The sequence below is a fragment of the Oncorhynchus masou genome, chromosome 32 (genome assembly GCF_036934945.1).
Source record: "Oncorhynchus masou masou isolate Uvic2021 chromosome 32, UVic_Omas_1.1, whole genome shotgun sequence".
In the NCBI taxonomy this organism is placed as follows: Eukaryota; Metazoa; Chordata; class Actinopteri; order Salmoniformes; family Salmonidae; genus Oncorhynchus; species Oncorhynchus masou.
The window spans coordinates 2,249,429-2,273,814 of NC_088243.1; the positions used below are offsets into that span (position 1 = coordinate 2,249,429).

General features: G+C 44.5%; 1 protein-coding gene across 2 annotated transcripts; it reads right to left on the bottom strand.

The window, feature by feature from the left end:
• Positions 1 to 293: 293 nt before the first annotated feature.
• Positions 294 to 15,106, bottom strand: rpia (ribose 5-phosphate isomerase A (ribose 5-phosphate epimerase)). 2 transcript variants are annotated; one of them, XM_064953086.1, is made up of 7 exons: positions 14,901 to 15,106; positions 7,929 to 7,988; positions 6,992 to 7,056; positions 4,626 to 4,694; positions 2,210 to 2,351; positions 913 to 1,012; positions 294 to 781 (listed from the first exon to the last, which is right to left on the bottom strand). In XM_064953086.1, the coding sequence occupies exons 1-7, from the start codon at positions 14,955 to 14,957 to the stop codon at positions 684 to 686; spliced, it is 591 nt and encodes a 196-aa protein (XP_064809158.1). In that variant the 5' UTR covers positions 14,958 to 15,106; the 3' UTR covers positions 294 to 683. The 2 variants fall into 2 exon arrangements, with proteins under 2 accessions (XP_064809158.1, XP_064809159.1); XM_064953087.1 differs by lacking the exon at positions 7,929 to 7,988.
• Between the last annotated feature and the right edge of the window lie 9,280 nt (positions 15,107 to 24,386).

Consider the following 24,386-nt stretch of genomic DNA (forward strand, 5'->3'; position numbering starts at 1 on the left):
GCTACCCTGCCACCCCTACTAGTCCAACGCTCTACCCACTAGGCTGCATGTATATGTTTAAACCACCCCAACGCTCTACCCACTAGGCTGCCCTACCACCCCTACTAGTCCAACGCTCTAACCACTAGGCTACCCTACCACCCCTACTAATCCAACCCTTTACCCACTAGGCTGCATGTATATGTTTAAACATGTAAAGACCCAAACGGTGTGCCATACATAGGAACCTCAATATATTGCTGTTCTACCTCGCATTTATTTACAAGCACCAGTGCAGGCAAGAATGTATAACCTCGTTTTTCATCGTGCACTTTAATGTATATGTGTACATACATTTTTCAACTTATAAACATACAAAAAAGTAGAGCCTTGTACATGTCATGGTAGATGTTGTGAGGTCAACCTGTAGTTATACACCATTCAGTCTGTCAGATCAGAGGCCATAGGTGATAGAATATTGGCGGTTTCCCCAATGGCGCCCTATCCGCTACATAGGACCCTATCCCCATCATAACCCATAGGGCTGGCCAAAAGTAGTGCACTTTGTAAAGGATAGGGTGCCATTTGGGACCCAATATATAAGGTACTGTGGTTTAGATGGTGGTCCCAGAATATAAGGCACTGTGATTTAGATGGTGGTCCCAGACAGGGAGGTTGGTGGAAGGTGTCGGGTCCCAGACAGGTCAGATGACTGGAGGGTCTCTCACACGAACACTACCATCCTCCATCCCAAAGTAAACCCTCTCAGCCATCCCCACAAACAGACCAGTCTCTACCACACCTAGAGAGAAGAAGAGGGAGGAAGAGAGAACAGATAGAACCATATTCACTGAAGAAACAGGAAGTTGACCAGCCACACTGTCTATGATGATGATGATAGAAACAGAGCTGTGTGTTTTGTCGACTGTATACCTGGTATCATCTTAATAGCGGTATTGACCTCCTTCCAGTTCTGAGCGTGTTCAAACTTCCAGTCCAGAATGAAGTTACTGTTGTCTGTTACCACCGGACCCTGAGATGGGGAGACGGACAAATCACATTGACATGTCGGTCATTTAGTAGAAGCTCTTACCCAGAGAGACTTAAGTTTATGTATTTCTACGTGCTGGTCTCCCGTGGGAATCGAACCCACAGCCCCGGGGTTACAAGCACCATGCTCTACCACAACACTAAAACCTTAGATACGAATCAGAACAGCAAGACCAATCAAAACCCTCTGCCTCTCACTTACATGGAGGTTGAGATGGTTACACTTACTCTGTTAGTGCAGTGGTTCACTTAGGTAATTTGTTGTGTATTATAGTGAATATAAAATGTCAACTCCAGAAATGTAACCAATCCATGCAGTAACTACAACAGACCATAATGAATTGCATTCAGTTGCGATCGCTATTGAAAGCAGGACAACAGGAAGATGGTGTAACGTGAGACGCATGGCGACTCACAGCTTTTCAACAGGAAGACTTGTATATATAGTGACTCACAGCTTTACAACAGGAAGACTTGTATATATGGTGACTCACAGCTTTACAACAGGAAGACTTGTATATATGGCGACTCACAGCTTTACAACAGGAAGACTTGTATATATGGCGACTCACAGCTTTACAACAGGAAGACTTGTATATATGATGACTCACAGCTTTACAACAGGAAGACTTGTATATATGATGACTCACAGCTTTACAACAGGAAGACTTGTATATATGGCGACTCACAGCTTTACAACAGGAAGACTTGTATATATGGCGACTCACAGCTTTACAACAGGAAGACTTGTATATATGGCGACTCACAGCTTTACAACAGGAAGACTTGTATATATGGCGACTCACAGCTTTACAACAGGAAGACTTGTATATATGGCGACTCACAGCTTTACAACAGGAAGACTTGTATATATGGTGACTCACAGCTTTTCAACAGGAAGACTTGTATATATGATGCTTTACAACAGGAAGACTTGTATATATGGCGACTCACAGCTTTTCAACAGGAAGACTTGTATATATGATGCTTTACAACAGGAAGACTTGTATATATGGCGACTCACAGCTTTACAACAGGAAGACTTGTATATATGGCGACTCACAGCTTTTCAACAGGAAGACTTGTATATATGGCGACTCACAGCTTTTCAACAGGAAGACTTGTATATATGGTGACTCACAGCTTTACAACAGGAAGACTTGTATATATGGCGACTCACAGCTTTACTGACAGCCATGCGGAGTACTGCCTCCCCTCCGAAGCGCTTGGCTATCGTCCTGGAGACGGGGACGTAGGCCATAGGGATCACCTCAATAGGAACACCCTTCTTCCACTGCTGGCCCAGGACCGAGGAGTCCTTCCTGGGGGGGGGGGCGGGGGCTTGTGAACATCAACCTTTTAGACAAGTGCATGTTTCTTTGTATTTAAAACCTGTATGTGATAGCCGAAGTAAACAAGTCAATAAATCAACAATGTTAAAGACAATCCACAATTACAGGAGACTACGGAACGCCTTTAGGGTCTTTGGGCGTGTCCAATAAGCTTGTTGACCAATCAGGACCTGAATAAGACTGTGCGCCACATAATTTAAGGCATTCATACATTTTTACGTAGTTACTACACATTGGTTACACTATCACTCGTATTTGATACGCCACAACGATACGTATGCCATGATGCTGGTAAAGTTGTCTCGCGTCACCTACATGGTCATTAAGAACCAGCTGATGGATGCAAACTATGTTCTTCCCCAGAAACACCTGTTTCAGGATCTGTAGTTAGCTAGTTAGCTAGGTGTCATCATGTAAAATAAGTCATTGACCGTGATGCAAATTAAAACAAATAGTAGAATTATGACATTGAATAGATTATGCTAAACAAGCTTGGAATGTTATAGAAAAACAAAACAAAAAGACAATTAGTTAATTTGACAAATATCTGTTGAAATCACACTGTACTTTGGGGACATTCATATTTCATTGTACAGCCTTACCAGGTCATTGATCCACAGGTATCAGTCTACTCTGTGACACCCAGAGAACATTCGCACCGTAGCTCTTAGTGTGGGACTGAAACAACTGAATTGAGCCACGTTTGTCAGCCCATGTGTATTGAACACTATTCCAGAGGAAAACCAATATTTTGTGGATGTTTTTGAGTCTAACAACTATGAGGAAGTTGGGTAAAAATATATTGGGTATTGAGTAGACTGACACCCCATTTCATTGATCCCCAATCCTTAGGTAAAGCTGTACAGTGCAATATGAATGGCAATACACACCATAGGCTGACTGGGGAGGTGATTTCACACAGTCAGTCCCACGATAAGAGCTACAACGTTAATATTTGCATAAACTCTCCCCAGTTGTGTTCTGCGGGTGTCACAGAGTAGACTGATACCTTATTTCATTGCTTCACATTCCAACTTTGTTTAACAATCTAGACTAAATATGGCAGGATTCCACCAATTGTAACCTTCCGCATCACTTTCAATGAGGTACTTCTATTTTGAAGGCACACTGCAAATTCCACTATTGTGCCTAATCCTTAATGTGGCTAGCTTCACCACACAACCTGGTCTGGTCGAGCTTCACAATGCTTGCAAGCTGCTTATAAAACATTAGCTTACTCCCTGTATCTGTAGCCACGTTATTACCTCCCTGTATCTGTAGCCACGTTATTACCTCCCTGTATCTGTAGCCACGTTATTACCTCCCTGTATCTGTAGCCACGTTATTACCTCCCTGTATCTGTAGCCACGTTATTACCTCCCTGTATCTGTAGCCACGTTATTACCTCCCTGTATCTGTAGCCACGTTATTACCTCCCTGTATAGAGCCACGTTATTACCTCCCTGTATAGAGCCACGTTATTACCTCCCTGTATAGAGCCACGTTATTACCTCCCTGTATATAACCACGTTATTACCTCCCTGTATATAACCACGTTATTACCTCCCTGTATATAACCACGTTATTACCTCCCTGTATATGGCCACGTTATTACCTCCCTGTATATGGCCATGTTATTACCTCCCTGTATATGGCCATGTTATTACCTCCCGTATATAACCATGTTATTACCTCCCTGTATATAACCATGTTATTACCTCCCTGTATATAACCATGTTATTACCTCCCTGTATATAACCATGTTATTACCTGGTACTCCCTGTATATAACCATGTTATTACCTGGTACTCCCTGTATATAACCATGTTATTACCTCCCTGTATATAACCATGTTATTACCTGGTACTCCCTGTATCTGTAGCCATGTTATTACCTGGTACTTCCTGTATATAGCCATGTTATTACCTTCCTGTATATAACCATGTTATTACCTGGTACTTCCTGTATATAGCCATGTTATTACCTCCCTGTATATAACCATGTTATTACCTGGTACTCCCTGTATCTGTAGCCACGTTATTACCTCGTACTTCCTGTATATAGCCATTATATTTTTACACTATTTTTTGTTATTCACTATTTATTCCTTGTGTCACTGTGTCTATTGTATCTTTATCTCTGCATTGTTGGAAAAGGACCCATTAGTAAGCATTTCAATGTTAGTCTACACGTCGTTTACGATGCATGTGACAAATACAACTTCATTTGAACACACAGACCCACCTGAAGTCAGCGATGACGATGAAGTGTTTGGCACAGCCGGCTACGATCTTCTCCTGAGTCAGACAGCCTCTAGGAGCCGGAGAGAGAGAACTAGTCAGACAGCCTCTATGAGCCGGAGAGAGAGAACTAGTCAGACAGCCTCTATGAGCCGGAGAGAGAGAACTAGTCAGACGGCCTCTAGGAGCCGGAGAGAGAGAACTAGTCAGACAGCCTCTATGAGCCGGAGAGAGAGAACTAGTCAGACAGCCTCTATGAGCCGGAGAGAGAGAACTAGTCAGACAGCCTCTATGAGCCGGAGAGAGAGAACTAGTCAGACAGCCTCTATGAGCCGGAGAGAGAGAACTAGTCAGACAGCCTCTAGGAGCCGGAGAGAGAGAACTAGTCAGGGGGCCTCTATGAGCCGGAGAGAGAGAACTAGTCAGACAGCCTCTATGAGCCGGAGAGAGAGAACTAGACAGACAGCCTCTATGAGCCGGAGAGAGAGAACTAGTCAGACAGCCTCTATGAGCCGGAGAGAGAGAACTAGTCAGACAGCCTCTATGAGCCGGAGAGAGAGAACTAGTCAGACGGCCTCTATGAGCCGGAGAGAGAGAACTAGACAGACAGCCTCTATGAGCCGGAGAGAGAGAACTAGTCAGACAGCCTCTATGAGCCGGAGAGAGAGAACTAGTCAGGGGGCCTCTAGGAGCCGGAGAGAGAGAACTAGTCAGACGGCCTCTAGGAGCCGGAGAGAGAGAACTAGTCAGACAGCCTCTAGGAGCCGGAGAGAGAGAACTAGTCAGGGAGCCTCTAGGAGCCGGAGAGAGAGAACTAGTCAGGGAGCCTGGCAGCATGGATAGCAGAGCCTTCACACCGGAATTTAAAATGGATTCAGTTGAGATGTTTAGGGTCACTAGCATACATACAATACCCCATAAATGACAAGTGGAATAATGTTGTATTAAAATTAAATTAAAAGCTAAAATGTCTTGACTCAATAAGTACTCAACCTCTGTTACATAAAATAAGTTCAGGAGTAAAAAGGCACTTAACAAGTCACAGGTTGCATAGACTCACTGTGCAATAATGACTCCATCTCCGTACCCCACACATACAATCATTTAAGTTCCAACCACAAAGACGCTTTTCAATGCCTCGCAAAGGGCACCTATTGGTCGATGGATAAAATAAATCAGAAGTAGACCATATCCCTTTGAGCAGGGTGAATCTATTATTACACTCTGGGTGTATCAATACACCATCCAGTCACTAAGATACAGGCGTCCTTCCTAACTCAGTTGCCGGAGAGGAAGGAAACCACTGAGGGGTTTCACCATGAGGCCAATGGTGACTTTAAAACATTTAGAGTTTAATGGAAGAAAAGTGAGGATGGATCAACAACATTGTAGTTACTCCACAATACTAACCTAAATTACAGAGAAAGGGAAGCCAGTGCAGAATAAAAATAATTCAAAACATGCATCAAGACACCAAAGTCACACTGAAAACAATGTGGCAAAGCAATTCACTTTTTGTCCTGAAAACAAAAGTGGTGTTTGGGGCAAATACAATACAATACTGAGTACCACTATATTTCCAACCATAGTGATGGCTGCATCATGTGGGTATGCTTGTAGCAACGGGCTAGCCTGGAACCAGACAGCACGGATAGCATCGGGCTAGCCTAGAACCAGAGAGCACGGATAGCAACGGGCTAGCCTGGAACCAGACAGCACGGATAGCATCGGGCTAGCCTGGAACCAGACAGCACGGATAGCAACGGGCTAGCCTAGAACCAGACAGCACGGATAGCAACGGGCTAGCCTGGAACCAGACAGCACGGATAGCAACGGGCTAGCCTGGAACCAGACAGCACGGATAGCATCGGGCTAGCCTAGAACCAGACAGCACGGATAGCAACGGGCTAGCCTAGAACCAGACAGCACGGATAGCATCGGGCTAGCCTGGAACCAGACAGCACGGATAGCATCGGGCTAGCCTGGAACCAGACAGCACGGATAGCATCGGGCTAGCCTGGAACCAGACAGCACGGATAGCATCGGGCTAGCCTGGAACCAGACAGCACGGATAGCATCGGGCTAGCATAGAACCAGACAGCACGGATAGCATCGGGCTAGCCTGGAACCAGACAGCACGGATAGCATCGGGCTAGCCTGGAACCAGACAGCACGGATAGCATCGGGCTAGCCTAGAACCAGACAGCACGGATAGCATCGGGCTAGCCTAGAACCAGACAGCACGGATAGCATCGGGCTAGCCTAGAACCAGACAGCACGGATAGCATCGGGCTAGCCTAGAACCAGACAGCACGGATAGCATCGGGCTAGCCTGGAACCAGACTGTTGAATAAGACAGAAGCTTCTTACCCTCCTCCCTTGATGAGTGTGAGAGCTGCATCCACCTCGTCCGCCCCGTCGATGGCCACATCCAGCTGGGAGGGGTTAGAGGTCAAACAGCATACACAGGGGCCACGTTACAGTTCAGAAATATGCACTTTCAAAACTCAGACCTTCAAAAGAAATATGTTTTAAACCATTTCACCTGCTTTTTATATTGAGTGTGTTTTGCTTCAAATAGAGTGATCAGGACCGCGCAACTACACTTTTCCTTCAGAAAATACATTAGTACAAAACATTATGCAGAAAACAGCTTCAGTTCATCAGACGACAACAGAAGCCTTTTGGCTGGTAGCCACATGTAAGTGAGCAAAAAGCAAGGATTTTTTCCCAAAAACGAGCTAACATATTTCTAATGTTTAGGCCTACCATAGGAAGAATGTAGGCAGCTACATCTCCTAATGTCTTACATTCAACAGGAGAAAAATAGTCTTGCTACACCGAGAAAAGTAGAGCGAAAAGTAGCTCAGTCAGAGCGCTGCCTGCCGACAGGAGGTACCAGTCAGAGCGCTGCCTGCCGACAGGAGGTACCAGTCAGAGCGCTGCCTGCCGACAGGAGGTACCAGTCAGAGCGCTGCCTGCCGACAGGAGGTACCAGTCAGAGCGCTGCCTGCCGATAGAAGGTATCAGTCAGAGCGCTGCCTGCCGATAGAAGGTATCAGTCAGAGCACTGCCTGCCGACAGGAGGTACCAGTCAAAGCGCTGCCTGCCGACAGGAGGTACCAGTCAGAGCGCTGCCTGCCGATAGAAGGTACCAGTCAGAGCGCTGCCTGCCGATAGAAGGTATCAGTCAGAGCGCTGCCTGCCGACAGGAGGTACCAGTCAGAACTACATGACCCCTGATACATTACTGCTGATAATGACTAGAGGAAACTGAAACATTGAAAACAGCATTGGAACACTGTACCTCTGGGTGCCTGTCCAGATCCGACAGGGTTAGACCATGCTGCAGAATCAACTGACGAGCCTGGAGTTGAGGAGGGAGAGGATAAGGCACAAAGGAGCTTCAGCTGGAATGTTGTCTGTTTGTTAACCACAGAATGACAACTTCACCTGGAAGGAGGTGGGGACACACACGATGTTGAGTTTCTCCTGACGAACCCTCTGTCAGCACGTTATAGAATATAACACATGCTGGTAGATAATGTCAGGAACTATGAAAGAACTGCCCTTAGCTATAAAAAAAAAAAAAAACACCAAAGCACGAGTGGCTGGTCTTGAACATGACTTGTACCCTGGTTGGCTACAACGTACAATGAAAGGAAAAGTCACAAAATGGTTCTTTGTTTTAGGAATGCATTGACTGTAGCTAATAGCCCATCACGGTCTCTAGGTTCGTTACAGAGAAGGATGAGATTAGGGACAAGTGTGATGTGCTTTGCCCTCCCGAGCAGGGCGCCGTTGAAAGGAGTGATAACAAAGGAGAGACATTGTGTTGAGGATCAGATGGATTGGAGGATCCTGAAGCGACTCCTGCCGTTCGGTGCGACAGATCTGGTGGAGAGCGTGGGGAAACTGAAGACAGCTGTGTTCGAATACCCATACTACATACTTAATGAGTATACACACTACTAGTTAAGTTTAGTATACTGTAAATGAACGGTATAGTTTCAGTTGAGCGTACTAGAGCGTTGCTTGTCTACCGGAACTTGACGCTGTTGCTAGCTTCTTAGTTTAACAAAAAAATTAAAATTTTATGATTTCGGGTGTGTTCGTCAATTCAATCAGAGGTGCCAGAGTGCACTCTGGGAGTTCGTCAATCCAGAGCGTTGTCAGACTGCCCAGTCGTAAATTCAGAGTGCACTCTGGACGAGGAGTAGGGTTGAGCCAATCGTTGAACGGCAGTTAAACACCCAAGCTAACTGGCTAACGTTGCTATTTCCAGACACATGAGACAGAATACCAGCTCTGCCAGGACAACTAAAATGGTCAGAGCTGTTTAGGCTGTTTCCACGTTATCCAGAGCATTGGTGACTAACTGTGCTGCTGGCAACAATTTAATTAAACGGGGGCTGAGCTATCGTAAATTCATCAGTTATTCTGCGCGAGAGGTCTCAAATCAGAGCAGATAGCTAAGTAGTATAGTTGTGGGTCAATGGCTAAGAATTATGTGTAACGGCGTTCTTCTGTTGAAGGAGGAGCGGACCAAAATGCAGCGTGATGGTTACTCATGTTTATTGATGAAAGTAGACTAGACGTGAAATAACTGAAACGTACAAACAGACGGAAACGTGAAAAAACTATACAGCCTGTCTGGTGAAACTAAACAGAGACAGGAACAATCACCCACGAAAACACTCAAAGAATATGGCTGCCTAAATATGGTTCCCAATCAGAGACAACGATAATCACCTGACTGATTGAGAACCGCCTCAGGCAGCCATAGACTACACTATACACCCCACAAAACCCCAAGACAAAAACACACCACAATAACCCATGTCACACCCTGGCCTGACCAAATAAATAAAGATAAAGATAATAAATTGACCAGGGCGTGACATTATGCAAATAATCAAGTCAATAAATATTGAGTAGTTAGTTAGTTCAATGTATTAGTAGCCAACTAACATTAGGTAGCTAGCTAACATACCGGTACATAGTGCTGTAATGCTATGTGGTTAGTAAGGATTGTGTAGCTAACAAATTCTCAGTCAACATAAATGTAATAAGTTATGTTAAGTTGTCATAATTAGCATCCACTCTCGGACTACGGATGCATACCTTACGCCATTTCCTGAAGAATTGCATTATGGGCTGTAAAAGCACATTAAGTGGCCACTGGGTGTATACTTCGTATTTTGGCGAATTTAATATGTCATCTGGGAACTTTTGGCATACTAACTATATCCATACTATGACCAATAAGCAGACTATATACTCAATTCACGTCACAAATAGTGTGAGCATTCTAACACAGCTATTTGGTCTGAATTTTAATGTAGAGTCTTCGCCCGACAAGTTCAAGCCCGGAATTGTCAGTTACCCATGAGAGCTTCTGTTCCAAAAATACTACGGTGTTTTAGCTGTCAGGTTTATAAGCATGTTGCAGCAGTGTGTAGGAGAGAGATTTCCTAGATGTGAAGTGTACAGAAGGAATATGTAGTATCAGTGAAAAAAGTTGTCAGCTGTGGGGTTGCCATGGGGCTGGAGAACAGAGGTCTCTGGTGAGAGATGCAGGTTGAGGTTGCCTGGGTTACAGTAGTAGAGGAAGTGTTGTATGCAGTGAAGCGAAAGATGGGTACAGGGTGAGGGACACAGAGGAGATTCCCGTGGACAGGGTGAGGGACACAGAGGAGATTACCGTGGACAGGGTGAGACCAAGAGATGGGAAGAATACAGTGCCTTTGGGAAGTATTCAGACCCCTTGACTTTTTCCAAATTTTGTTAGGTTACAGCCTTATTCTAACAGTGTAGATTGATTAAAATTGTCCCCCCCCTCAAACAATACCCCATAATGACAAAGAAATTAATATAATTAAAAAACAAACATCACTGTACATAAGTATTCAGACCCTTTCACTCAGTACTTTGTTGAAGCACCTTTGGCAGCGATTACAGCCTCTAGTCTTCTTGTGTATGATGCTACAAGCTTGGCACCTGTATTTTAGGAGTTTCTCCCTTTCTTCTCTGCAGATCCTCTCAAGCTCTGTCAGGTTGGATGGGGAGCGTCACTGCACAGCTATTTTCAGGTCTCTCCAAAGATGTTCGATAGGGTTCAATTCCGGGCTCTGGCTGGACCACTCAAAGATATTCGGAGACTTGTCCCGAAGCCACTCCTGCATTGTCTTGGCTGTGTGGGTCGTTGTCCTGTTGGAAGGTGAACCTTCGCTCCTGAGCGCGTTTTCAAGGAGCTCTGTACTTTGCTCCGTTCATTTTGCCTCGATCCAGACAAGTCTACCGGTCCCTGCCGCTTAGAACAGACCCATGCTGCTGCCACCACATTTCACCACGTCAGGTTTCCTCCAGATGTGACGCTTGACATTCAGGCCAAAAGAGTTAACTTCTTGAAACTCCCCATCCCGGATCCGGGTTTGTGACTAAAGCCTCAGGCTCATTAGCATAACGCAACGCTAACGATTTCTGAAAATCGCAAATAAAATGAAAATAATGCGTCTGCTCTCAAGCTTAGTCTTTTCTTAACAACACTGTCATCTCAGATTTTCAAAATATGCTTTTGAACCATAGAAATTGACTAATTTGTGTAAGAGTATGCAAAGCTAGCATAGCATTTTGAGTAGCATTTAGCACGCAACATTTTCACAAAAACCAGATAACCAAATAAATAAAATCATTTACCTTTGAAGAGCTTCGGATGTTTTCAATGAGGAGACTCTCAGTTACATACCAAATGCGCAGTTTTTCCTGAAAGCGTCTGTGTGTAGGAGAAATCGTTCCGTTTTCTACATTGCGTCTGGCTACCGAAACGAACCGAAAATTCAGTCACCTACAACGTAAAACTTTTTCCGGATTAACTACATAATATCGACCGAAACATGGCAAACGTTGTTTGGAATCAATCCTCAAGGTGTTTTTTCACATATCTCTTCATTGATATGCAGTTTGTGGAAGCTTGCTTTCCTCTCTGTATCGCATGGAAAAATACTGGCAGCTGAGTTTTGCGCACCAATTTCGGCGCAGGACACCGGGCGGACACCTGGTAAATGTGGTCTCTTATGGTCAATCTTCCAATGATCTGCCTACAAATACGTCACAATGCTGCAGACACCTCGGGGAAACGACAGAAAGGGCAGGCTCATTCCTCTCGCATTCACAGCCATATAAGGAGACAATGGAAAACAGAGCCTCAAAAATCCTTGTCATTTCCTGGATGCCATCTCATCTTGGTTTTGCCTGAAGCTCACGTTCTAGGGCACGCACAGAGAATATCTTGGTATTTCTGGACACGTCAGTGTTTTCTTTCGAATGCTATCAATTATATGCATAGTCGAGCATCTTTTTGTGACAAAATATCTTGTTTAAAACGGGAACGTTTTTCATCCAAAAATGAAATAGCGCCCCCATAGATGTAAGAGGTTAAATCTTGGTTTCATCAGACCAGAGAATCTTGTTTCATGTTCAGAGAGTCTTTAGGTACCTTTTGGCAAACTAAGCGAGCTGTCATGTGCCTTTTACTGAGGAGCTGCTTCCGTCTGGCCTCTCTACCATAAAGGCCTGATTGGTGGCGTGCTGCCGAGATGATTGTCCTTCTGGAAGGTTCTCCCATATCCACAGAGGAACTCTAGAGCTCTGTCACCTCCCTGACCAAGGCCCTTCTCCTACGATTTCTCAGTTTGGTCGGGTGGCCAGCTCTAGGAAGTCTTGGTGGTTCCAAACTTCTTCCATTTAAGAATGGAGGCCACTGTGTTCTTGAAGACCTTCAATGCTGCAGACTTTTTTTTGGTACCCTTCCCCAAATCTGTGGCTCGACAAAATCCTGTTTGAGCACAGTCAACTGTGAGACCTTATATAGACAGCTGTGTGCCTTTCCAAATCATGTCCAACCACAGGTGGACTCCCGTCAAGTTGTAGAAACATCAAGGATGATCAATGGAAATAGTATGAACCCAAGCTCAACTTCAAGTCTCGTAACAAAGGGTCTGAATACTTATGGAAATAAAATGTATGTTATTATAAATTTGCAAAAATGTATAAACCTGTTTTCGCTTTGTAATTCCGGTGTATTGTGAATACTTTCCCCGAAGGCTTCGGTGTATTGTCCTGTATGCATACAACACTGTATGCATACAACACTATATGCATACAACACTATATGCATACAACACTATATGCATACAACACTATATGCATACAACACTATATGCATACAACACTATATGCATACAACACTATATGCATACAACACTATATGCATACAACACTATATGCATACAACACTATATGCATACAACACTATATGCATACAACACTATATGCATACAACACTATATGCATACAACACTATATGCATACAACACTATATGCATACAACACTATATGCATACAACACTATATGCATACAACACTATATGCATACAACACTATATGCATACAACACTATATGCATACAACACTATATGCATACAACACTATATGCATACAACACTATATGCATACAACACTATGTGTTGTCAGTTGTACAGCAGAAATGGATCGGAAGTCAGAGAAGAGAGGTTGTGGAGGCAGCGGCAGAGAAGTACTTGGGATCTGGAGGATTTACTGCAGAACAGTTGCAGGGGGTGTTGAGTGGTAGTGTTTTGTACTGAGTGTTCTGAGTGGACAACAGTAGTTTCAAAAACTGGAACAAAGGGAATTGTCTAAAGGATGCATGTGTGAATGATAATGAATCACTTCTGGTTGGGATGCTTTTGTTGAGGAAGGATGCATGTGGGAAACCCGTTCGTGTCAAATGGTGAGGTACGCGCTTGGGAAAGTGGAGTCTGTCAGTGACCAGAAGTGGTCTTATTTTTGATTCATTGCATTTCTGAAGAGCAGAGGAAGATTGCAGTGAGCCTCAAAAGCATCCAGACAACAGGAGTTGTGTGTTTTGAACTTCGGAGTAGAACACCAGTCAAAGCAGTCATCTCAGGGGTGACAACGGATGTTCAGGTTGAACACCTGAAGAGGATTCCTGGTGTGGTTGGTGCCCCGCGTCTGACCCTCGAGGTGGAAGCAGAAAGAGAAGCCTGTCGGGCCTGTTTTTAGCAATTACTTTGCTTGTGTAAGATACCCCATACAAGCTTTCATCCACAAACCACTGCAGTGTAAAAAAATTGTCAAGGATTGGGCCATGTTTCAAGTGTGTGCAGATGAACAGAGTGTGAGTGCCCTGTCAGGGTGGTGGGGATTGAGATGATCAAAAATAACAAGGGGTTCCCATGAAGAGATGGTGGTGGATTCCATCTCTGTAGTAAATGTTTGCTGACAGACAAAAGACATGCTGTGTGTTGAAAAGGTGGACTTTGTTGCATTCATTGCCACAGTTACAACCTGTACAGCACAAGTCTCAAAGAAGCTGAAATTAGACACGGTGGCTGCAGCAGAAAAGTTTGGGGAATCAAAAGATTTTTACATTGGATGACATGTAAGGGGTACTGGCGCCTGAAGACCCCCTCCCAGGTTCCTCTTGAGCCTGTATAGGGATCAGATCTGTTTTAACAGGCAAGTTTGTTTGATTTATTGGAAGTGCAGTTTGGGGGGAATCTTGTTTCCAACCCGCATAGTAGGTGGCAGGATGGACATTACATTGTGGGATCGCCAATATACCATAGAAGAAATCCACGTGTCTCGATCAATGAGAGAACATGGCGATTTACACATTGCTGGATTTAACTCTCGGAGGAATTTATTTTGTTTTAATAAACGGAGCATTTTCTCAATTCAAAAGCGCCACCTGCACACAGACATGTTAGAAGATATGTTTGGTCGAGTCGATACCAAGTTAAGTTTGGTCGAAAATGATCTATGCTCCTGTAACCCCCAGTAACTGTTATAAAAAAATATTTAGTTGTTTCACATTATCTGGTAACAATTTGCAACTCTAGAAGGTAGACAGTATTACCTCATGTTGCACAGCTAACCACGTGGTGCCAAAGTTGACCATGCGACCTGGCTGGCGTAGAATCAAATAACTTCCTTTGTGCATTCATTACTAGTAGGAAAGTAGTCATGTCTAGCTAAAAAGGTACACAATTCAAATGTTTGCTAGTTACTAGTAGCTAACGAGCCAGCTCATATAGCGGTTGTTCGGCATCAGTAACTTGCACATGACTTGGCAGTCAGGTTGTAAACAGAGTATGCCCCCTATCACCCTAAAGCAAACCCGTGTAGTTCACTCGCTATATTAACTTATCGTCAAAGCAATACCAGATGTTATTACCTGGACATGGTTATCCACCGCAGCGTAGCCTGCGAGTTTCTTGGCCTCTTCTGCCATGACGCCTCTGTGACCCTAAAGCCTCCTGCTGAAACAACCTCCTTCAGAAAATGCACAATGTGCTGCAAAAGAAGCGAAGTGTGTTGATGACTTCGCAGGAGTCTTCTGCCACTTGACCAACGTAGTAAAAACTTCAACTTCCGTGGGGTTTATCAATGGTTGGCATCCAACGTTATGGTGCATGACCGCCACCTACTGTCCTGGAGTGTGGGCCAGAGACCTGGAGGAACGACATCCGACCTGCCAGCCCCGTTGATCTTTAATAAAAACGATAACATATTTGAGACTATATCTAAATGACGTTCTACTCAATATACTCTTTAAACTAATTTATTGTATCCCCTTCACCCCGTACTAGATCTCCGCCTCTCTCTTTCTCCACAATACTGCCCACACAGTAATAATACGTGATCCACGGTCTCTGTTTCATGGCAATAATCACACTTACCTGTTGGATGCTTTCTTATCGCATTAAGGTCTTATTCAACCAGCTGTGTTCCACCCTTCAAGACTCCTCTCTTCTGTCCCTTCCTGCAGTCCTCCACTCCCCAATTGTCCTCTGTACCTGAAATAAATGACGGCCCTTAGTATCTCTATTCCACTGCTCCTGTTATCTCTACACCATCACTGTCTATATCAGGCTTTAGCCTGCTTCTGTCATCTACATTTACATTTACATTTAAGTCATCTGGCAGACGCTCTTATCCAGAGCGACTTACAAATTGGTGAATTCACCTTATGACATCCAGTGGAACAGCCACTTTACAATAGTGCATCTAAATCATTTAAGGGGGGGGTGAGAAGGATTACTTTATCCTATCCTAGGTATTCCTTAAAGAGGTGGGGTTTCAGGTGTCTCCGGAAGGTGGTGATTGACTCCGCTGTCCTGGCTTCGTGAGGGAGTTTGTTCCACCATTGGGGGGCCAGAGCAGCGAACAGTTTTGACTGGGCTGAGCGGGAACTGTACTTCCTCAGTGGTAGGGAGGCGAGCAGGCCAGAGACACACACCTTACCTGAACACAACCACTCACAAACACACACCTTACCTGAACACAACCACTCACAAACACACACCTTACCTGAACACAACCACTCACAAACACACACCTTACCTGTACACAACCACTCACACAACTTACCCGAACACAACCACTCATAAACACACAACTTACCCGAACACAACCACACACACACACACACACACACCGTGGCTGTCTGTTGCTTCTAGGTAGGATAGGGGTTAACACAAAACACACACCGCCCTCTCCCACGGGGGGTAGTGATCTCACCCATCTGTCTGTCAGAAGGGTCCCGTCACCCGGGGTTACGTGGCAAATTACAGGGTTAAACTAAAGACCTGCCACAGTCTGACTGACACTGCCCCATCGCTACCCCTCAACCCGTCACACAAACATTTCAATTAGCTGACGTCCTCTCTTTCATTCTTTCTTTCTTTCTTTCATTCTTTCTTTCTTTCTTTCTTTCTTTCTTTCTTTCTTTCTTTCTTTCTTTCTTTCTTTCTTTCTTTCTTTCTTTCTTTCTTTCTTTCTTTCTTTCTTTCATTCTTTCTTTCTTTCTTTCTTTCATTCTTTCTTTCTTTCTTTCTTTCTTTCTTTCTTTCATTCTTTCTTTCTTTCTTTCTTTCATTCTTTCTTTCATTCTTTCATTCTTTCATTCATTCTTTCTTTCATTCTTTCTTTCATTCTTTCATTCTTTCTTTCTTTCATTCTTTCCTCCTTTCCTCCTTTCCTCCTTTGTCGTTCTCCCTTTCTATCTCTCTGCCATATTCTTCACCTCTCTTTCCGTATCTTTCCCCTCCTCTCTCTCTGGGGTGAAGTGAGAAATTCTTGATGTACATAAAGGTGTACCTCAGGGGTTGATTTTGGGACCCGTTTTCTTCTCTGTATATACATTGGGGCAAAAAAGTATTTAGTCAGCCACCAATTGTGCAAGTTAAAAATCCTACAATGTGATTTTCTGGATTTTTTTCCCCTCGTTTTGTCTGTCATAGTTGAAGTGTACATGTGATGAAAATTACAGGCCTCTCTCATCTTTTTAAGTGGGAGAACTTGCACAATTGGTGGCTGACTAAATACTTTGCCCCACTGTATAAACACTGCTGGTCAATCTGTAATAAATAAAGATGAATCCTGCTGTATATGTGGACGATCGTATTATGTCTGCTATTGTCCTGACTGTTGGTCTGGCTGTCAGGCTTTTAACCTGCTCCTGTCATCTCTACACCATCACTGTCTATATCAGGCTGTTAACCTGTCATCTCTACACCATCACTGTCTATATTAGGCTTTTAACCTGTCATCTCTACACCATCACTGTCTATATCAGGCTTTTAACCTGTCATCTCTACACCATCACTGTCTATATCAGGCTATTAACCTGCTCCTGTCATCTCTACACCATCACTGTCTATATCAGGCTGTTAACCTGTCATCTCTACACCATCACTGTCTATATCAGGCTTTTAACCTGTCATCTCTACACCATCACTGTCTATATCAGGCTTTTAACCTGTCATCTCTACACCATCACTGTCTATATCATGCTGTTAACCTGTCATCTCTACACCATCACTGTCTATATTAGGCTGTTAACCTGTCATCTCTACACCATCACTGTCTATATCAGGCTGTTAACCTGTCATCTCTACACCATCACTGTCTATATCAGGCTTTTAGCCTGTCATCTCATGAAGTGGAACGACATTTATTGGATATTTCAAACTTTTTTAACAAATCAAAAACTGAAAAATTGGGTGTGCAAAATTATTCAGCCCCCTTAAGTTAATACTTTGTAGTGCCACCTTTTGCTGCGATTACAGCTGTAAGTCGCTTGGGGTATGTCTCTATCAGTTTTGCACATCGACAGACTGAAATTTTTTCCCATTCCTCCTTGCAAAACAGCTCGAGCTCAGTGAGGTTGGATGGAGAGCATTTGTGAACAGCAGTTTTCAGTTCTTTCCACAGATTCTCGATTGGATTCAGGTCTGGACTTTGACTTGGCCATTCTAACACCTGGATATGTTTATTTTTGGACCATTCCATTGTAGATTTTGCTTTATGTTTTGGATCATTGTCTTGTTGGAAGACAAATCTCCGTCCCAGTCTCAGGTCTTTTGCAGACTCCATCAGGTTTTCTTCCAGAATGGTCCTGTATTTGGCTCCATCCATCTTCCCATCAATTTTAACCATCTTCCCTGTCCCTGCTGAAGAAAAGCAGGCCCAAACCATGATGCTGCCACCACCATGTTTGACAGTGGAGATGGTGTGTTCAGGGTGATGAGCTGTGTTGCTTTTACGCCAAACATAACATTTTGCATTGTTGCCAATTTCATCTGACCAAAGCACCTTCTTCCACATGTTTGGTGTGTCTCCCAGGTGGCTTGTGGCAAACTTTAAATGACACTTTTTATGGATATCTTTAAGAAATGGCTTTCTTCTTGCCACTCTTCCATAAAGGCCAGATTTGTGCAATATACAACTGATTGTTGTCCTATGGACAGAGTCTCCCACCTCAGCTGTAGATCTCTGCAGTTCATCCAGAGTGATCATGGGCCTTTTGGCTGCATCTCTGATCAGTCTTCTCCATGTATGAGCTGAAAGTTTAGAGGGACGGCCAGGTCTTGGTAGATTTGCAGTGATCTGATACTCCTTCCATTTCAATATTATCGCTTGCACAGTGCTCCTTGGGATGTTTAAAGCTTGGGAAATCTTTTTGTATCCAAATCCGGCTTTAAACTTCTTCACAACAGTATCTCGGACCTGCCTGGTGTGTTCCTTGTTCTTCATGATGCTCTCTGCGCTTTTAACGGACCTCTGAGACTATCACAGTGCAGGTGCATTTATACGGAGACTTGATTACACACAGGTGGATTGTATTTATCATTATTAGTCATTTAGGTCAACATTGGATCATTCAGAGATCCTCACTGAACTTCTTGAGAGTTTGCTGCACTGAAAGTAAAAGGGGCTGAATAATTTTGCATGCCCAATTTTTCAGTTTTTGATTTGTTAAAAAGGTTTGAAATATCCAATAAATGTCGTTCCACTTCATGATTGTGTCCCACTTGTTGTTGATTCTTCACAAAAAATACAGTTTTATATCTTTATGTTTGAAGCCTGAAATGTGGCAAAAGGTCGCAAAGTTCAAGGGGGCCGAATACTTTCGCAAGGCACTGTACCAATCAAATTTGATTTGTCACATGCGCTGAATACAATACAGTGAAATGCTTACTTACAAGCCCTTAAACAACAATGCAGTTAAAGTATTTACTAAATAAACTGAAGTAAAAAAAATATATATAGAAAAAGGAATAGAAAAATCACAAATAATTAAAGAGCAACAATAAAAGAACAGTAGCGAGACTATATACAGAGGGTACCGGTACAGAGTCAATGTAGGTATTAAAGGTTTTCCAAGATGGCGTCGCAGTCGGATGTCTGTCTTGTCCCGTGTATATATTGTTTTTTTCCTGTATTTATAATCTCAATTTCCATCTACGGACTGAACATACTCTCCTGCAACCTGCCTCACCCAATGTGGTATGGATCTGCTATTTTTATACCCCCTTCAGAAGCTAGACAGCTAACTAGCTACTGGCTAGTAGTCATTTAGCCACTGCTAGTGGTCATCCTTGTTAACTCGGACATTAGACAGCCTCAACCTGGTCAACTCCTGCCAGTCTGCACAGCGCGATATCAACCCAGAGCATATCGGACAGCTTTTCTCTACCACATCTCCGGATTCCTACAGTAAGCTCTGAACCTTTACTCCGGATCATTGCAGCTAGCTAGCTACCATCCGAGTGGCTAGTCCTGGCTAATGTCTCTGTCCCGAAACCGGCACCAGTTAGCCTGGAGCTAGCCTCGAGCTAGACCCATCTCCCGGCTAACTGAATAGATCCATCAGACAATTCCTGGGCTTAAATACCTCTTTTGAACCTCTCTCTGAACCCTTTGCTGCTGACAAGGAGCCCCGCTGATCCATCACGACTGGTCTGCCGAGGGGGTTTCAAAAGGTTCTTCCGTCGCAACGTCCCCCTGAGGCCCATCTGCTAGCCCCGGCCTGCTAGCTGGCTGAATCGTTGTCTCCAGCTCGCCTAGCTTCTCACTGGACCCTATGATCACTCAGCTACACATGCCTCTCCCTAACGTCAATATGTCTTGTCCATTGTTGTTTTGGATAGTGATTGTCTTATTTCACTGTAGAGACTCCAGCTCTGTTCAATATGCCTTAGCTCACCCTTTAGTTCCACCCCCCACACATGCGGTGACCTACCCTGGCTTAAATGGTGCCTCTAGAGACAAAACCTCTCATCGTCACTCAATGCCTAGGTTTACCTCCACTGTATTCACATCCTACCATACCCTTTTCTGTACATTATGCCTTGAATCTATTCTTCAACACCTAGAAATCTGCTCCTTTTACTCTCTGTTCCGAACGCACTAGACAACCAGTTCTTATAGCCTTTAGCCGTACCCTTATCCTACTCCTCCTCTGGTGATGTAGAGGTTAACCCCTGTAGCCCCCAGTACCACACCTATTCCCCAGGTGCTCTCATTTGTTGACTTCTGTAACCATAAAAGCCTTGGTTTCATGCATGTTAACATTAGAAACCTCCTCCCTAAGTTTGTTTTATTCACCGCTTTAGCACACTCTGCCAACCCTTATGTCCTAGCCGTGTCTGAATCCTGGTTTAGGAAGACCACCAAAAATCCTGAAATGTACATCCCTAACTATAACATTTTCTGACAAGATAGAACTGCCAAAGGGGGCAGAGTTGCAATCTACTGCAGAGATAGCCTGCAGAGTTCTGTCATACTATCCAGGTCTGTACCCAAACAATTCAAACTTCTACTTTTAGAAATCCACCTTTCCAGAAACAAGGCTCTTACTATTGCCGTTTGCTATAGACCATCTTCAGCCCCCAGCTGTGCCCTGGACACCATGTGTGAATTGATTGCCTCCCATCTATCTTCAGAGTTCGTACTGTCAGGTGACCTAAACTGGGATATGCTTAACACCCCGGCCGTCCTACAATATAAGCTAGATGCCCTTAATCTCACACAAATTATCAAGGAACCTACCAGGTACAGCCCTAAATCCGTAACCATAGGCACCCTCTGAGATTTCACCCTGACAAACTTCCCTCTAAATACACCTCTGCTGTTTTCAATCAGGATCTCAGAAGTCACTGCCTCATTGCCTGCGTGCGTAATGGTTCTGCGGTCAGACCGCCCCTCATCACTGTCAAATACTCCCTAAAACACTTCAGTGAGCAAGCCTTTCTAATCGACCTGGCCCAGGTATCCTGGAAGGATATTGATCTCGTTCCATCAGTAGAGGATGCCTGGTTGCTCTTCAAAAGTGCTTTCCTCACCATCTTCAATAAGCATGCCGCATTCAAAAAAATGTAGAACCAGGAACAGATAAAGCCCTTGGTTCACCCCAGACATGACTGCCCTTGACCAGCACAAAAACATCCTGTGGCGTTCTGCCTTAGCATTGAATAGCCCCCGCGATATGCAACTTTTCAGGGAAGTCGGGAACCAATGTACTCGTTCAGTTAGGAAAGCTAAGTCAAGCTTTTTCAAACAGAAATGTGCTTTTTGTAGCACTAAGTCCAAAAGGTTTTGGGACACTGTAAAGTCCATGGAGAATAAGAGCACCTCCTTCTGGGACACTGTAAAGTCCATGGAGAACAAGAGCACCTCCTTCTGGGACACTGTACAGTCCATGGAGAATAAGAGCACCTCCTCCCAGCTGCCCACTGCTTGGAAACACTGTCACCAACGATAAATCTACGATAATCACTAATTTCAATAAGCATTTCTCTATAGCTGGCCATTCTTTCCACCTGGCTTCACCTACCTCAGACAACATCTCAGCACCCCCTACATCAACCAAGTTAACAAACAGATCACCGACCATTTCGAATCCCACCGTGCCTTCTCCACTATGCAATCAAGTTTCCGAGCTGGTCATGGATGCACCTCAGCCATGCTCAAGGTTCTAAACAATATCATAATCGCCATCAATAAAAGACAGTACTGTGCAGCCATCTTCATCGACCTGGCCAAGGCTTTCGACTCTGCCAATCACCGCATTCTTATTGGCACACTCAACAGCCTTGGTTTCTCAAATGACTGCCTCGCCTGTTTCACCAACTACTTCTCAGATAGAGTTCAGTGTGTCAAATCGGAGGGCCTGTTGTCCTGGCCTCTGGCAGTCTCTATGGGGGTGCCACAAGGTTAAATTCTCGGGCCGACTCTTTTCTCTGTACTGTACATATCAATGATGTCGCTCTTACTGCTGGTGATTCTCTGATCCACCTCTACGCAGACAAAACCATTCTGTATACATCTGGCCCTTCTTTGGACACTGTGCTAACAAATCTCCAAACGAGCTTCAATGCCATACAAATCTCCTTCCGTGGCCTCCAACTGCTTCTAAATGCTAGTATAACTAAATGCATGCTCTTTAACCAATTGCTGCCCACACCTCCCCGCCCGAATAGCATCACTACTCTGGACGATTCTGACTTAGAATATGTGAACATCTACAAGTACCTAGGTGTCTGGTTAGACTGTAAACTCTCCTTTCAGACTCACATTAAACATCTCCAATCTAAAATTAAATCTAGAACCGGCTTCCTATTTCGCAACAAAGCCTCCTTCACTCATGCTGCCAAACATACCCTTGTAAAACTGACTATCCTACCGATCCTTGACTTCGGCATTTACAAAATAGCCTCCAACACTGTACTCAGCATGTAGGGATGCAGTCTATCACAGTGCCATCTGTTTTGTCACCAAAGCCCCATATACTACCCACCACTGCGACCTGCAAACTCTCGTTGGCTGGCCCTCACTACATATTCGTCGCCAAACCCACTGGCTCCAGGTCATCTTTAAGTCTTTGGCTTTGGGGTAGAAGCTGTAAAGAAGCCTTTTGGACCTAGACTTGGCCTAGACTTGGTACTGCTTGCCGTGCGGTAGCAGAGAGAACAGTCTATGAGTAGGGAGGCTGGAGTCTTTGGCCATTTGTAGGCCCTTCTTCTGACACCGCCTGGTATAAAGGTCCTGGGTGACATGAAGCTTGCCAAATCTTTTCAGTGTCTTGAGGGGGAATAGGCTTTCGTCGTGCCCTCTTCACGACTGTCTTGGTGTGTTTGGACCATTCTAGCTTGTTAGTGATGTAGACACCAAGGAACTTGAAGCTCTCAACCTGCTCCACTACAGCCCCGTCGATGAGAATGGGGGTGTGCTCGGCCCTCCTTTTCCTGTAGTTCATGTTCATCTCCTTTGTCTTGATCACGTTGAGGGAGAGGTTGTTGTCCAGGCACCACATGGCCAGGTCTCTGCTGACTTCCTGTCTAGGTCATCTCATCATTGTCAGTGATCAGGCCTACCACTGTTGTGTCATCAGCAAACTTAATGATGGTGTTGTGCTTGCCCATGCAGTCATGGGTGAACAGGAAGTACAGGCGGGGACTGAGCACGGACCTCTGAGGGGCCCCCGTGTTGAGGATCAGTGTGGCAGATGTGTTGTTACCTACCCTTACCACCTGGGGGTGGCCTGTCAGGAAGTCCAGGATCCAGTTGCAGAGGGAGATGTTTAGTCCCAGGATCCTAAGCTTAGTGGGGGTCCAACGGCTCAGACACGAGAGGTATGTGGCAGGGTCTACAGTCAATCACGGACTACAAAAACAAAACCAGCCCCGTCGTGGACCACGATGTCTTGCTCTCAGACAGACTAAACAGCTTCTTTGCTCACTGTGAGGACAATACAGTGCCACCGACACGGCCCGCTACCAAAACCTGCGGACTCTCCTTCACCGTGGCCAACGTGAGTAAAACATTTAAACGTGTTAACCCTCGCAAGGCTGCCAGCCCAGACGTCATCCCTAGTCGCGTCCTCAGAGCATGCGCAGACCAGCTGGCTGGTGTGTTTACGGACATATTCAATCAATCCCTATCCCAGTCTGCTGTTCCCACATGCTTCAAGAGGGTGTCGTAGAAAATCGGATCAAATACAACGCATTACAGAACTTGTGAAGTCAATTCGGCTTTTTAATACAAGAATATAGCAAGCCGGGAAGGTCCATGGAACACACTCCACTTTCCAGAGCCCCGGCTCCAGTATTTATCCACATATTGCATATGAGCCCATCCCACATGCAAATAAAGTTACATTCCAATCCGTGCATCCCGCTTGTTCAGCTCAATAACGCCCATACCTGCTTTCCGTCAGATAATGATGACATGACCCTTGCTGTTCCTGTATTTAGCTAAAAGCATTCTTTTGTTTGTGTATTATCTAAGATCAGCAGACTATGTGTCTCCTCAGTTTCTAGCGTGTCCACCTATACTAAAAATACTATACATTCCTCTATTTTACAACCCTATGTTT